This window comes from Trichomycterus rosablanca, chromosome 6 (genome assembly GCF_030014385.1).
Source record: "Trichomycterus rosablanca isolate fTriRos1 chromosome 6, fTriRos1.hap1, whole genome shotgun sequence".
NCBI classification, from domain to species: Eukaryota; Metazoa; Chordata; class Actinopteri; order Siluriformes; family Trichomycteridae; genus Trichomycterus; species Trichomycterus rosablanca.
Genome location: NC_085993.1, coordinates 15,063,613 through 15,080,742, shown reverse-complemented (window position 1 = coordinate 15,080,742; position 17,130 = coordinate 15,063,613). Strand labels below are relative to the sequence as shown.

The window sequence follows — 17,130 nt, the reverse complement described above, 5'->3', positions numbered from 1 at the left end:
ACAAGTACATTATGTTACCGTCTTTCCTTTATACCACCATCCATTAATTCTAATCCTTCTCTTTCTTTTATTCTCTAGTGAAATACATAAGGGAGATGTCTGCATTTTTTAAGAACACATCTCCGGGTGCCCCTCCTGTGCTGGACTCTCCTCCATCTTCCCCAGTGAAGCAGGTCGATCTGGCCTTAAAGGAACCAAAAAGCATCCCACTGAAAATGTGCTTCGTCACCCTCAAGCAATGCCCACCAGACACAGAAGACAGGTAAACACACGCTCATGCAGGATATCAGTTACAGACAGGACCAGGTTGTTTTGATACTAATAAAGCTGATGTCAGTTATTATTATTGTTATTATTATTATTACACCCGTTTTCATCCTGCAGTGGGTAGCACTGTCGCCTCACAGCAAGAAGGTCCTGGGTTCGATCCCCAGGTGGGGTGGTCAGGGTCCTTCCTGTGCAGAGTTTGCATGTTCTCCCTGTGTCTGCGTGGGTTTCCTCCGGGTGCTCTGGTTTCCTCCCACAGTCTAAAAACATGCAGCCAGGCTAACTGGAGATACTGAATTGTCCTACAGGTACCTAGCCGCTAGGGTGCATAAACCAGTGCATTGTAGTGGGAGGGTTGTGTCAGGACGGGCATCTGGCGTAAAAACTGTGCCAAATCAATAATGCCCCTAACGGGAGCAGCCAAGGAAATAGATAGACAAGCCCATTAATGACACCCCGGCTTGTATATGTGCACCCGTTCACCCAACAGGCCCGTTTTTATACCCATTTTTGCCCCATTCACTTCCATTCATTTTTTGAATTTGCAAGATGTTGACGCTGTTCTAACTCTGAATCGTCCGGCCCGTTGATGACACTGCGGCTTGTACACAGCTTTTGAATACGCGCACCTGTTCATCTGCCACGCCTGTTTTATACCCATTTTTTGCCCCATTCACTTCTATTCATTTTTTGATAGGCAGGTTGATCTACTGAACTTCTGCTCAAACGAGAGCTTGGACACAGACACCTAACTGAGCAAAAGTCTGCACACCCCCACAGATTACATGACCAAAAGTATTCGGACACCACCCCCCCACACATACTTTACCACTACTGAGCTGCAATCACACTTGCATTTTTGTCAGGAAATGCACCTCTCTGGTTTATTTATGCATTTTTCTCCCAATTTAGCACTGCTGGAGTCCCTGACCCCAAGGAGGGAATATTTGCCTGACACACACGTGCACAGCCCACTGACCCCTTCTTATTTGCCCATACTTCAGTGGATTTGCGCACAGAGAGTCGAGTCACACACTGATCTCCACGTTTCTCCACTTTTGTACATGCACCTCGGGCTACTAACCAGGGTCCTTACACAGCATCGAAGACCCCGCCCCCTCTCCGGTCTTTTTCCACTCAGCATACTTTAGTGGTCAACTTTAGTGGTCCCAGCGCTGGTGTACTAGTGGAATATCCCACTGCGCCACCTGGTAACTGGAACTCATACATCTTTGTCCAGAAATATCTGCTGGCCTACAGGTGACATTGACCACAACCAAGTGAGCTTTACAATGCAATAGGCTTGTGCTAAACTTTTGGGTTGCTTATTGCTTGGACAAAGAGACATCCGCGTTCCAGCAGCTGTAGACTCCTGGCCAACCTCATTTTTGGTGGTTCTTGGATTACATCTGACCATGCAGACAAATTTCCCTTATGGCTTAAGATGACCAATTTTTAATTTGTATGAAAATTATTCAGTCCTGGTAAAGCTTTATTACTTTTAATGTTCTCTGTCTGTGTGTGAAGATATTTTGAAGTGATCTCAGCAGACAGGAAGCACTCAGCATTTCTGAGGGCGAAGGACCCCGCTATGGCTCAGTCCTGGTACAACGCTATTCAAGCAAGCAGCAGTGCACTTCTCTCCTCAGTTAGAGACGAACTGAGAGCCCTGCAGCCAGGCATGGACATCATACACATCGGCTGGATCATAGAGCAGGTCTGTGTGTGTGTCCATGGTTTGTGTGTTTATTTTGTGTGTTTATGTCTGTAGAGAGTATGTTGTGTGTGTGTTGTGTATGTGTGTGTGTCTATGGTCTGTTTGTGTATCTTGTGTTTGTTGCGTGTGTGTCTATGGTCTGTGTGTGTATCTTGTGTATGTTGCGTGTGTTTGTAGAGAGTAAGAGAGTATGTTGTGTGTGTGTTCTGTGGTATGTGTGTGTATCTTGTGTATGTGTGTGTCTGTAGAGAGTATGTTGCGTGTGTGTCTATGGTATGTGTGTGTATTCTGTGTGTGTCTGTGGTCTGTCTGTGTATCTTGTGGATATGTTCAGTGTTTGTGTGTTTATTATGTGTGTTTGTGTTTGTAGAAAGTACTGTATGTTGTGTGTGTGTTCATGCCCATGGTCTGTGTGTCAATGTTGTGTTTGTAAAGAGTATGGTCTGTGTGTGTTTGTAGAGAGTATGCTGTGTGTGTATTTGTGTATGTCTGTGTCCCTGATCTGTGTGTGTATCTTATGCGTGTGTTCGGGTTTGTGTGTTTATCATGTGTGTTTGTGTGTGTCTGTGTCCTGTTTGTAGATCTTGTGTGTTTGTGTGTGTGTTTTTAGAAAGTATGTTGCGTGTGTATTCGTCAGTGGTCTGTGTTTGTTTGTAGGAAGCGTGTACTGTGTCTGTGTATCTTGTGTGTGTATGTGTTTGTAGAGAGTGTGACGTGTGTGTTTGTAGAGTGTGTGCGTGCTTGTAAATAGACCCGTAAACAGAGATGACTGCACATGTGACTGTGATAATTACACTAAAACTGTAGAGATTACAGTTCATTAATTGTGTGTGTGTGTGTGTTTATCTGTGTGTGTGTTCTCCATGCAGGGATCAGACAAGCCAGTACTGGCGGTGCTGACAGATAGAGATCTGTTATTGTACAGCTCTGTACCTGAGAGCAAAGAGAGCCTTAACAGCCCAGACATGAGTCATCCTCTTATTACCACCAGGTACCTCCACACACTTTCTCAAGCACTCAAGCAATCAAACATACCCCATTTTCACTAACTGGGTGCTTTAGGGAAGCACTGAACCTTTTCACTGCAGCATTCCATTGTTGTCAGAGCTCGGAGGGAAAAGCAACCTCAGACTAGGAAATCTGGATGGGTATTGGAAGGTCAGCCATGTACTGGAACTGTTTTACCTAACAGCCTCTCTACATAAACACCATAAAAACATCACACAAAAGGGTGCTAACTCACCAGTGCCACCAACCTGACCAAATACTTAACAGACATTATTTCTTGCCAGTGTAACAGTGGGGTCAGCGCTGTCTGGTTGAGGTGCTAACACAAGCTGTGGAATGTTATGACAGTAGGGCTGAAATTCTCTGTACAGATCTGCCGCTAACCATTGTGAAGATGTGGCTGGCGTTTTACATGTCAGAATAGACGTGTGCTACGTGCTAGCCAAAGAGTCTCTCTCTCTCTCGCCGGCTTTCACACTGTTCTTCAATGGTCAGGACCACCACAGAACCACTACAGAGCAGGTATTATTTAGGTGTTGGATCATTCTCAGCACTGCAGTGACACTGACATGGTGGTGGTGTGTTAGTGTGTGTTGTGCCGGTATGAGTGGATCAGACACAGCAGCGCTGATGGAGTTTTTAAACACCTCACTGTCACTGCTGGACTGAGAATAATCCACCCACCAAAATATATCCAGCCAACAGCGCCCTGTGGGCGGCATCCTGTGACCACTGATGAAGGTCTAGAAGATGACCAACTCAAACAGCAGCAATAGATGAATGATTGTCTCTGACTTTACATCTACAAGGTGGACCAACTAGGTAGGAGTGTCTAATAGAGTGGACAGTGAGTGGACACAGTATTTAAAAACTCCAGCAGCGCTGCTGTGTCTGATCCACTCATACCAGCACAACACACACTAACACACCACCACCATGTCAGTGTCACTGCAGTGCTGAGAATCATCCACCACCTAAATAATACCTGCTCTGTGGGGGTCCTGACCATTGAAGAACAAGGTGAAAGCAGGCTAAAAAAGTATGTAGAGAAACAGATGGACTACAGTCAGTAATTGTAGAACTACAAAGTGCTTCTATATGGTAAGTGGAGCTGATAAAATGAAAAGTGAGTGTAGAAACAAGGAGGTGATTTTAATGTTATGGCTGATCGGTGTATGATGTGTAATACTTTAGCAGTATGTATTTGCAGTCCCATCGTTTAAAATTCACAGATACATTCCTGCTATTGTAATTATTCCAGCATGTATACTATTGCTAAAAACAAAAACAAAAGCACTTTATCAAAATGATCTAAACAAGAACCACATGGTACGTGCACATATATAAAAGTGTGTGCACACTGTGTCATCTGTTACTCATAAACAGAAGACCATTTCAACATCCGCACAATGCAGTGTTGATTTATTGCAGAACAAAAGTCTGACATATGATAGCATTAAATAACACATGAATCCAGCACTGAAATAGAGACACAAGCTCTGACGATGAAGACAGTGTTCATAATGAACATAATGATAAAGAGAGTCAAGACCCAGGAACCAGCTTCCTATTTTAGCAAAATAGACCTAATTGGATATTAGCTGCTTCTCAAAGCAAGACTAAGTTTGCAATGTTTGTCTCAGCAATACAGTGGCTAGCAGTAAAAACATTTGTATCTTTTATTTAAAAGATCCCACAAATTAAGGGCAGTTTACACTAGAAAATTCAACTGACATGTTGAAGAAAACCAGAGTACCCATCGGACAGATCATGTAATGATCTGCAATTTTCTTTTCTGTTTATATACATTACACTAAGTGTTCTTAATTACTAGTTCACGATTAAGCAGTTGGGCAGTTTTTTCATAAATAGTCTTGCTGCTGACATGAAACTAAAAGTTATGTTATACACAGATCAGCCATAACATAACCACCTCCTTGTTTCTATCCTTTCTATGTCCATTTTATCAGCTCCACTTACCATATAGAAGCACTTTGTAGTTCTCTACATAAATTTTTTGTCTGTTTTCACCCTCTTCTTCAATGGTCAGGATCCCTACAGGACCACCACAGAGCAGGTATTAATTGCGTGGTGGATCATTCTCAGCACTGCAGTGACACTGTGTCATGGTGGTGGTGTGTTAGTGTGTGTTGTGCTGGTATGCTGGTATGAGTGGATCAGACACAGCAGCGCTGCTGGAGTCTTTTTTTAATACCGTATCCACTCACTGTCCACTCTATTAGACTCTCCTACCTAGTTGGTCCACCTTGTAGATGTAAAGTCAGAGACGATCACTCATCTATTGCTGCTGTTTGAGTTGGTCATCTTCTAGACCTTCATCAGTGGTCACAGGACGCAGCCCACGGGGCGCTGTTGGCTGGATATTTTTGATTGGTGGACTATTCTTAGTCCAGCAGTGACAGTGAGGTGTTTACTCTGTGGTGGTCCTGGGAGAGTCCTGACCATTGAAGAACAGCATGAAAGGGGGCCAACAAAGCATGCAGAGAAATGGACTACAGTCAGTAATTGTAGCACTACAAAGTGCTCCTATATGGTCAGTGGAGCTGATACAATGGACAATGTGTGTAGACACAAGGAGATGGTTTTAATGTTTTGATGAATTGATATAAGCTCATCCATGGTGCATTTAGTCACACCATTCCTGTTCAACCTACATGCGACGTCCATGACTGGAGGAAGATGATTCATTGAGGGAAAAAAAACATCAATAACCTTTTATATAAGGATGACACATCCTTATAAGAGAAGTTCATATTGGATCAATATGAAGAAGTCACAACAACAGGAAAGACCACTAACTTTACTATTGATAATGGAGAAGATGCCGAAATGATGGACAGCTTTTCCATCTTTCACTTGGATCAATTATTAACAGCGAAGGATCCAGCAATCAGAAAATATGACAGACCGGCACTTGGAATGAAGAACGAATGAAGGAACTGGGTCTTTGGTTGTAACAATTTGTCTCTCTAAACAAAAATCAGAAGTCCACACTACGGTCTTCTTTGTGGTTCTTTATGAATGTGAAAGCTGGACAATGAAAAAACATGACTAGAAGAATATTAATGCCTCTGAACTTTGGTGCTGGCAAAGACTTTTCAGAGCACCAAATGGACCAAATGGAACCTAATCTTGCACTCAAAGCCCAGTTAACCAAACTGAAGCTCTTTTTTAGACACATTATAAGAGGAACCAATTCATTGGGAAAACATATGCTGGAAAGAGTTAAAGGTAAAGAGGAAGAAAGAAGAAGCTGGTGGATGAATAACTAGAGGAACAATAAATGAGCCAAAGACCTCAGGGCCATTCCACCGAATTGGAGTCATTTGTGTGTAATAACTCGATGAAATTAAACTTCATTTTTTACCCTTGTCAGATAAAATCTTTCTTTTCAGTAGGATGAATATGTAAGGATATAAGGACTGAGTGAAAACCTGGGGACATGATTAAAACATGTATTTTAACCACATTATTATACATCACATAAATGGGATACAGAGTCATCAAACAATGCAAAGAAAAAGATTTTACTCATTATATTTTTATTGTAAAGTGTGGTGTTAGAGTGGGAACATAAAAAAGAAGTTTTTATTAACATTTTAAATTATATATCCTAAATTTGCAATTAGATCAATGTTCAGGACACTTTTAAATTAATAAAAAAATGCATTTTACAATTAATTTTTATATACAGTGTATCACAAAAGTGAGTACACCCCTCACATTTCTGCAGATATTTAAGTATATCTTTTCATGGGACAACACTGACAAAATGACACTTTGACACAATGAAAAGTAGTCTGTGTGCAGCTTATATAACAGTGTAAATTTATTCTTCCCTCAAAATAACTCAATATACAGCCATTAATGTCTAAACCACCGGCAACAAAAGTGAGTACACCCCTAAGAGACTACACCCCTAAATGTCCAAATTGAGCACTGCTTGTCATTTTCCCTCCAAAATGTCATGTGACTTGTTAGTGTTACTAGGTCTCAGGTGTGCATAGGGAGCAGGTGTGTTCAATTTAGTAGTACAGCTCTCACACTCTCTCATACTGGTCACTGAAAGTTCCAACATGGCACCTCATGGCAAAGAACTCTCTGAGGATCTTAAAAGACGAATTGTTGCGCTACATGAAGATGGCCAAGGCTACAAGAAGATTGCCAACACCCTAAAACTGAGCTGCAGCACAGTGGCCAAGATCATCCAGCGTTTTAAAAGAGCAGGGTCCACTCAGAACAGACCTCGCGTTGGTCGTCCAAAGAAGCTGAGTGCACGTGCTCAGCATCACATCCAACAGCTGTCTTTGAAAGATAGGCGCAGGAGTGCTGTCAGCATTGCTGCAGAGATTGAAAAGGTGGGGGTCAGCCTGTCAGTGCTCAGACCATACGCCGCACACTACATCAAATTGGTCTGCATGGCTGTCACCCCAGAAGGAAGCCTCTTCTGAAGTCTCTACACAAGAAAGCCTGCAAACAGTTTGCTGAAGACATGTCAACAAAGGACATGGATTACTGGAACCATGTCCTATGGTCTGATGAGACCAAGATTAATTTGTTTGGTTCAGATGGTCTCAAGCATGTGTGGCGGCAATCAGGTGAGGAGTACAAAGATAAGTGTGTCATGCCTACAGTCAAGCATGGTGGTGGGAATGCCATGGTCTGGGGCTGCATGAGTGCAGCAGGTGTTGGGGAGTTACATTTCATTGAGGGACACATGAACTCCAATATGTACTGTGAAATACTGAAGCAGAGCATGATCCCCTCCCTCCGGAAACTGGGTCGCAGGGCAGTGTTCCAGCATGATAATGACCCCAAACACACCTCTAAGACGACCACTGCTTTATTGAAGAGGCTGAGGGTAAAGGTGATGGACTGGCCAAGCATGTCTCCAGACCTAAACCCAATAGAACATCTTTGGGGCATCCTCAAGCGGAAGGTGGAGGAGCGCAAAGTCTCGAATATCCGCCAGCTCCATGATGTCGTCATGGAGGAGTGGAAAAGCATTCCAGTGGCAACCTGTGAAGCTCTGGTAAACTCCATGCCCAGGAGAGTTAAGGCAGTTCTGGGAAATAATGGTGGCCACACAAAATATTGACACTTCAGGAACTTTCACTTAGGGGTGTACTCACTTTTGTTGCCGGTGGTTTAGACATTAATGGCTGTATATTGAGTTATTTTGAGGGAAGAATAAATTTACACTGTTATATAAGCTGCACACAGACTACTTTTCATTGTGTCAAAGTGTTGTCCCATGAAAAGATATACTTAAATATCTGCAGAAATGTGAGGGGTGTACTCACTTTTGTGATACACTGTACATTTATACATATAATGTCCTGGAGACAGAAATGGCACAAATATGGTGGAATGGTCCCTAAATATAAGACAGGTGTTTTGGAGAAACACTATCCCTATGGTAGCCAGGAATCAAAATCGACTTGACGGCACTTAGTAGCCATAGTAGTAATCATATTCATAGTGGTCTAAATAATGCTTTTAGGCACATTACAACACCAGTACATGGTTCTGGACCAGAAGAATTTCGGTTCTCCAGTGAAATCAGTTTACTGGTGGAAAAGCTTGTACTGATTACAAACCATGTCTCTGAAGAAAGCATTCATACACACATCCATATAACTGTACCTACTACCATAGAACACACATTCTCCATACATTTCTATTCATGCCTTTTAAAATCTGATTGTGTTTACGGATACAGACTCGTTCACTCCGGACCTGGTAAGAGTGTATCGGGTCAGGACTCTGAGTTAACCTTTGGCCTGCGTTTGGGCACAAAGCACGGTGTGGAGACCCACCTGTTCCGGGTAGATACCCCAAAGGACTTGTCCACTTGGACCCATCTGCTGGTGGAGGGGTGTCACAGTGCTGCAGAGCTCATTCAGGAGGTCAACACAGGTACAGATTTATCACCCAGTCCAACACACTTTTGTTACACTGATTTAAGACAGCATCCATGTGTAAAAATGTAAACGTTTCATGTTTGGTAAGCCATGCGAGGTGTACATCAAGAAAACGAGGCCTGAACGCTTGAAACCTGTTTTGCTTTGAGGGCTGACATGGTTTATGCCAACCTCACTCTTTTAATAAGTAGTGTTGCTGACTGATCACGTGATCAATAAAATTAAAAACGTTTGTATTCTGACAACAGTGGTTCTTCTTCACAGGACTCAAACGGTCATTAAATTATATGCTAAACTGAGTGGACGTCTAGTGAATGAGCCCATAACATAAGATTTATATCGTTTTTAAAGATTGAGATGAGAAATGACCACAATCTTTGCAAATCGACAGTAGAAAGCGGCGTTTAAGTACAAAATAAATAAAGGATGATGTCGCCCTCTGCTGATTATTGTGTGTATTACTTCTAAGAGACGTGTAACATTATGTTCTTTATTTGACGAAGAATACCTTTATGTGTCATATACAGTATACAAATACACGTGTACAGTAAAATGAAATTCTTGATTTACATATCCCAACTACTTTGAAAGTTGGGGTCAGAGCACGAGATCAGCCATTGTACGGTGCCCCTGGAGTTAAGAGGATTAAGGGCCTTGCTCAGAGGCCCAACAGTGGCTGCGTGGCAGAGCCAGGATTTAAACCCACAACCTTTTAATTGATAGCCCAAAGCTCCACCCACTAGGCTACCACTTTTGCATAATCATCTTCTACAAGATGCACAGTGTTTCAGTTCATTGCAGGGCAACACACTTTCTTACTCACTCCTAGGGGTAGTCCAAAGTTTGTTTGTTTATTAGGATTTTAACGTCATGTTTTAACCCTTTGATGCACAACCTGGGTCAAAAGTGACCCGACTGAGTTTTTATTTTCTATATCTTTGCAATAAATTAATTTCGTCATTCAAGCTTCCATGAATTCCTCAATTAACTTGTTTTTGATAATCACAAATCCTTATTTCAGTTTTATATTTTTTACCTTTTTAATAAAAATTATTTTTGTATCACTACTCTTCTAATGCACAACATGGGTCAAAAATGACCCTTATGTATTTACTATGGAATTTGACAGAAACTACTGACATTTGTAAGTGTTTGTAGTCAAAAACATATTTACTGATCTTTTGAAAGACAACCAAAGATTAGGCCCTTGAATCTTGAATATGTCCAATACTATTTGCTTGCTAGCTGTTTACACATTCTAGTATAGATAGCTTTTATTAGCTAAGACAGTAAATACATGAATAACTGACTAATGTGCATATGAAAATATTCTTGAATGGATGAATATGGGTCATTTTCCACCCATGTTGTGCATTAGAAGGGGTTTGCTTAGCTTGTGCATCAAAGGGTTTACACTTTGGTTACATTCATGACAGGAACGGTAGTTACTCATTACACAAGGTTCATTAGTTCACCCAAGGTTATATCAAACACAGTAATGGACAATTTTGTATCTCCAATTTACCTCACTTGCATGTCTTTGGACTGCTCCACCTGGGGGATCAAACCCAGGTGCTGTGAGGCAACAGTGCTACCCACGCCCGGCAGTCCAAAGTAGTTTTGTCTAAACAGTATTTCCCCTTCATGTTCCCAAAGTCCTTTATATACCATTTAAAAAGCTCAAAGTGTGCAGTCATATGCCTTTTACTCAACAGAGGCTTCTGACTTACTACCCTGTCATAAAGGCCTGGTTTATGGAGTGCTACAGATGGTTGCCCATCCATCAGTTTTCCCCACCTATTAGAGTGACTGTTGGGTTCTTTCTTGTCTATCTGACCAAGCCATTATAGCTTGGATGCCCAATTTGGCCTAGCGTCAACTTTAGGAAACACTTTCTGGGAACACTCAAAAATATGCCTTAAATATGTTTATATTGTTGTTTCTAGCTATGCTATTTGATCACAAAGATCCACAGACAGTTTTTTGAGTAAATTGTCATGAATCTCTTGGCCTTCAGACTGTAACTAGGTAAGACTGGGTACATTCTAAACGCTAAATGCTACTGTTAGTGTTATCTGGATATTATTTGGTGGATGTGGGTTCAAGAGATCCTCTCATGAGATTAGCTTTTATTTCGTTCTTATTAGTATTACTTCATGATTTGATAAATAACACACTAATCACCTATGTTACTCAGTTTGGCATATATTTAATTCTTCATTGAAATCTCAGCATTAAATACATGCAGTTGACTTGGGGCACTTACAAACAGAAGCAGCTGTACCATTCAGCTCAGTTATAGGGGTGTTTCCCGCCATTAGGAAGGGATGTACTATGCTTAGAGCTAGAGCAGGGGGTTAGTATAGTATTAAACTGTTATGGTTCTCTCCCATGAATTACTATGAACATTAATGGTTTATGTTTATGGTTTATTTGGGTATACTGCCTTTGTAAATCTTTTTTCTAAAGGATGATTAAAATGACCGTAGTTGGATTGGCCCAAATGCTGGGCTGAGGCTATTTAAGTAGGTAGCACCTAGAGTCAAAGGAGGTTACTATGTTTAGGCCACAGAAGAAGCAGTCCATACTAGAAGAGAACCTTAGGCTAGTGATGGGCAGGTGAAGCCTCATTGAAGCTTTTGAAGCTTCTTCCTGATTGTGCTGAAAAAGCATTGAAAGTGGTAGGACAGTGGTAGCCTAGTGGGTAGAGCTTTGGGCTATCAACCGGAAGATTGGTTGTTCAAATCCAGGCTCTGCTATGCAGCCACTGTTGGATCCATGAGCAAGGCACTTAACCGTGTCTGCTCCAGGGGCGCCGTACGATGACTGACCCTGCGCTCTGACCCCAGCTTCCAAACAAGCTGGGATATGCGAAGAAAGAATTTCATTGTACTGTACATGTATACGTATATGACAAAGTATATCTTAAAAGTGGACATCAGAGCAGAGTGACACCTGGTGGCTGTAAGAATGTATTGCAGCCTGCAGCTACTCAACACTGTGAAAGATACGAACCCTTGGTGGTTTTATGGACCAAATATTTGTTTTCATCTGCAAGTAATTATCTTTACTTATTAAAGCATTGCATTGAAATTTGTTATGTACAATTCTCTGAGACTCAAAGAGTGATCCGGGGTTTGACTGTCTCTTAAATAGTCAGTGAGATAAGGGACAGCACCAAAACCAGAGGGTAGGGACTTCAATACAAGCTCCGATACACTGAGTCGACTCAGCGAGTGTTACAAAAATGAAACAAGCTTCAGAGCCTTGGTATTGAATGTCCCATCACTAGTAACTAGTTCTTTCTAGATCATGTACTCATTCTAAATATTTGCACCTTAAAAAGAGATACAAATCAAGTAAATCCTGGGTTGGACCCTGCGGATGGAAAATCTGAGTGAGCTTTCTGCTACTGCTGCCATGTTCAACCTAACAACAGTTCTTATAGATTCAAGTGTGTGTCAATTCACATTACAACAGGTGTACTCTAATAAAGTTCTAGTTCTAGTGGTAGCTCAGTGGTTAAGGTACAGGATTAATAATCGAAAGGTCACAAGCCCACCACTGTTAGGTTGCCACTGTTGGGCCCTTGAGCAAGGCCCTTAACCCTTAATTGTTTAGACTGTATACTGTCATAGTACTGTAAGTCGCTGTGGATAAAAATGTGTAGACACATCTCAAGCGTAATTTAAGCAAATAGGATGCACCCAGAGCAAAAAGTCTCAATAATTCTGTAAATTAGATGTTTCAATTAAAAAAAAAACAAGGAAAATTAAATGTAGATTAATAGTAAAAATATCAGTTCTATTCATTTAAAATCAAATTCACAACACAACCAAGTGCACAAACAGTCAAGGGGTCTGAATACTTTCTGAATCCACTGTATCAGAACAGCATACTCTGAGTAGGTTAATATTAAATATTTCATATCTGTCTTTGTGTCTGTTTGGCAGCATGCAGTTGGAACGGTCAGTCGTGCATGCTGAGTGTGCACATAGAGAATGGATTCACTTTGTTCACTGAGGAGGCAGGCGTGAGGAGGCACATCCTCCTGCAGCAGCCGTTTGAGCGTCTGCGCATGTCCTCGGACGATGGAGTGCGCATGATGTTCCTTGATTTTGGAGGTCCAGAGGCTGAGATTGTAAGAAAGCTTTTTTGTCCTAATAAGTCCTAATATTTTGTGTATTCTTTAAATAATAAAAAAAAACTCTCCAGTATTTGCCATTTTCTGATCACAGTACAGTGGTACCTTGTAACTTGATGTCCCAGAAACTCAAAATCTTTGCAACTCGCCGCTGTTCGTTGAAAAAAATCGTACCCTTTAACTCGACATTTACATTAAACTTATTTGGCTTGAGCAGTGCAGTAAAACGTCATTAAAGTGCGCATATGAGACGAATTTGCATTTGTGTGGAATAATCGTCAAATTTACTACTCACAAATTAGCTTTTTTCACTGCAACGAGACGCTGCTTCCACCTGGGGGTGATATGAGATGATAAACACCCGTGTGTTGGAAATGGAAGCAGTGTTTTCATTGCTGATGTAGCGATCTGTAATTATTTATTCTTTCTGTGCGGCCCGGTTGTAAATGACTCACTGACCGGTACTGGTCCACGAGTCTACATGTATCTGTGTTTAGTTGGATTTTTCTCCTGTTTTACTTTTTAACTTGTACTATAGCTGGGGGTACTGAGAAATTGTAAGAATCAGCTTTTCCAAGCAAGTCTAAAACACAAATCAATATAAAAAAAAAGGCTTAACGTGTCTTATTGTATTAAAAGAACAACATAGAAACACTAAACATCTTTTAATTATTACTGCTTATAAGTTCTCTCCACTAATGAAATTCCTCGCTTGTTTTAGTACAATAAGTTACGTTAAGCTTTGTGCACCGCCAAACTTTATAGGAAATAACGGCACAGTTGGCGCAAAAGCTATTTTGCCGCTTCTCATGAATCGTGAATCGATCAAGCATCTCCATGATTAAGAAGCATAAGGAAACAATAAAGAAGTAAAGATAAAGAGCAGATTTTATTGTACTTTTTAGTGATTTTTAATTGTTTTTTAATTGTATTTCAGTGTTTTTATATTATACCTGCAGTTAAGTATTATTAAGTATTAAGCATGCAGTTCCACAGGACCATAGAATGCATTAACAGGTTTCCCATACATCCTTAAGGGAAAAAATACCTTAAAACTAAACGTCTTTAAAACTCGACACCAGTCCCAGATTCAATTGATGTAGAGTTTCAAGGTACCACTGTATTCTCTCTTGACTTGTTTCATCCTTGTTCGCTGCAGTTTCCAGACTTGATTATAATGACTCTCTCTCTTTTTTTCAGCAATTGGACCTCCACGCCTGTCCGAAAACCATCGTCTTCATCATTCACGCTTTCCTTTCAGCCAAGGTGAAGCGTATGGGCCTACTGGCATGAACGCTAAGCGTCTAAACCCCACAGCCAGCATTGACAGATTACATATGGAATTGGTAGGCGGCCTAGACAATATAAAAACCATTGGCTGGCCCTGGCAGATTCCGACCACTGTTGTCAAAACGAGTGTTTCGAAGCCATGCAACAGCGAATTTTGATTTTAAATTTTCATATTAAACATTTTCTTCTTCTTCCTCTTTTTTTTGAGAATACAAATGTGTGTGCTAGTTCAGTGTAAAAACGCATATTTTATAAGATGATTGTTGGCATATAAAATAGACAGTAGGCAAGGAATATTTCACTGATATGCTTAGCCATTTTAGGCTAAAATGTTGCCACGGTATAACTTAAAATGTTTACTAAATAGAAACCTCAAGATACCAGAAACACATTTTTATTAATACAAAAAAAATTAAATATCTCAGCTATGCAATTTTACTAGTCATTATGCCTAAGCAACATATCCGTATTGTTTTTTTATTTTTTTATTTTTTTGCATTTTCTCCCATTTTCTCCCAATTTAGCGTAGTCAATTTGTTTTCCACTGCTGGGGGATCCCTGATTACAGTCGAGGTGGATATATTGCTGCGCAGCCCTTAGCGGAACCCTTTTTCACCCATGCACTCTGCACAGGCGCCTCTCTATCTGCTAATCAGGGTCCTTACACAGTGTTTGAAGACCCCACCCACATAGTCAGGTCATCCCGCCCTAGCAGAAACGTGCCTGCTGCAGGTACCAATTATGCCTGCTAGATGGCGCCCAGCCGACCGGTGGTAACGCCGAGTTTTGGACCAAGGAGTTCAGAATCTCGGTGCTGGTGTGCTAGTGGAATATCACCACTAGCACACCACCTCATTTTTAATGCTGATTTACAATTCAATTATTAATAGTGAGGAGCCAAGTTAAAGATGCAATACATATATATATATGTTTTTTTTTAAAGAATTAATAATATCAGAAATTTTGCTGTCATTTTGATTAATACAAATTCTCAGTAGGCTATATAATCTTATTATTATGTTCTACACATCCAAGTTGCTCGTCATTAAGTTTGAGATAAAGAATATTTTAAATAATACTCATTAAATATTTTAAATACTCAATAAATATACCTCCAGTGCATAAATCCACTTTTAATTTATACACAATATATTTTAACTTTGTACTGACACAAACATAGCCTAGCTAAGCTGCCACTGTTGGGCATTCAAACAAGAACTTTAACCCACAGGTTCTTGGACTGTATAATATTCCAATGCTAACAACCTCTAGCATCCGGCCATTCTTTTATTCTTTTTTTTTCTTGTTGTTGTTGTTGCTTTTGTTTGTTTTGGTTTATGTCTTCATCCAGTCAGTTTTGGTAAGCTGTTATAATAAGGTAAAGCAATACCTGTTTTAATAACAAAGCAAACCGAGATAGCTTAAGTACCCGGTGCTAGTCACGTTCAGATTATACCTGTAGTTTCTGTGCCATTTGCTTTAGGTAGTGCCAGTACTTTGTGCATGATACTGAGGTCCCAGTGGGTTTAGGAGCCCTACGGTGTCTGTGCACCTCCAAGTGACACCTGTTAAGCTCCAGACCTATGATTAAACTACAGCCCAGTAGTGCACAAGTCTTCAAGGGAGTGACAGTGTCTAAGCAAGCATTTGGGACAGTGCTTAAAACCCATAAAGACACACGGGCACCTCAAGATTTCTAAAAGGACTAGCATTCACAAACACCACAAATGTGAAAATAGCTTGATAGTGCTTATGACATTAAATAAGTTTAAAAAATCTGTAAGAGCTTCCCACAAGCCTACAAAATAAATGTAAGTGTAGGAAGCACTAGATGGGTTACAGTTAGTAATTCAATAGCCACAAAATTTATCTGGATGGAAGGTGTAGCTTCTAAGACAACCACTGACTGTATGACCCAGATAGGTGTACCTAATAAAGTGCTCAGTGTATTATCATACAATATAGGAAAGACAGTGGTTTTAAAAGTTGAATTGTTTAATTGTTTTGCTTTGTGGTTAAAACTGTACAGCTGTACCAGTCATCAGGTTAATAAGTACGTAACAAGAATCTATCATGTGGCCTTTATGAAACCATTCATGAAATTAATATATGCATCAAACTAAAATATGTTTGCTTATAAAACACAATTTTTATTGTATATTGTTATTTAAAAAAAAGAGTGTGCCTTGCAGAGTTGTTTGTATATACAAAGTTTAATAAACCTTAATTGTTGACTTACACCTTGTCTTCAGCGGTATTTCCTTTAAATAGTGTGCTGCACCCACTGTACATTAGGATTAAACTATTGCCTATGAGAAATTTTGGAGCCCATAGCAGGGCAATAAACACTTACACATTCACTTGGTTAGTTACAGTCTACTTACTGGCATTATTTTTGGGATGTGGGAGGAACCCAGAAGAAATTCCTCACAGACAATGAATCCCAGGTTGCCAGGATCAGTGTTGCCAATGCACCAGCTGCACTGTTTTCTATTCATATGAAACTATTCAGTTTGTAGATGTAAAGATGTCTGACCTACCATCTCTGAAAACAACAGGTTTCATTTATCTCACTTCTAGGACAGAACAAGCATCTAGCTGCCCTGTCTTCAGTGCTGTATAGAAATCTTCATCTTCAGTGCTGTTAAATTTCATGGTTTCATGGTCCCCTCATGGACCGCTGTATGTCGGTACTCACCATGACTGCCCATAAGCACCCCTTGCTTTCAGAGAGACTGTTTGGCCATAACAATTTGAGT

At 40.6% G+C, this 17,130-nt stretch overlaps 1 protein-coding gene across 1 annotated transcript in view; it reads left to right on the top strand.

Annotated features, from left to right (window-relative positions):
* The window catches only part of snta1 (syntrophin, alpha 1), a 64,634-nt gene extending 48,035 nt beyond the window's left edge, over positions 1–16,599 (top strand). The window contains exons 3-8 of the mRNA XM_062996647.1: positions 79–262; positions 1,795–1,984; positions 2,854–2,975; positions 8,736–8,932; positions 12,891–13,078; positions 14,282–16,599. Of these exons, the coding sequence (XP_062852717.1) occupies positions 79–262; positions 1,795–1,984; positions 2,854–2,975; positions 8,736–8,932; positions 12,891–13,078; positions 14,282–14,374 (974 nt within the window). The 3' untranslated portion in view covers positions 14,375–16,599. The remainder of the gene's footprint in view (positions 1–78; positions 263–1,794; positions 1,985–2,853; positions 2,976–8,735; positions 8,933–12,890; positions 13,079–14,281) is intronic.
* Positions 16,600–17,130: the final 531 nt, after the last annotated feature.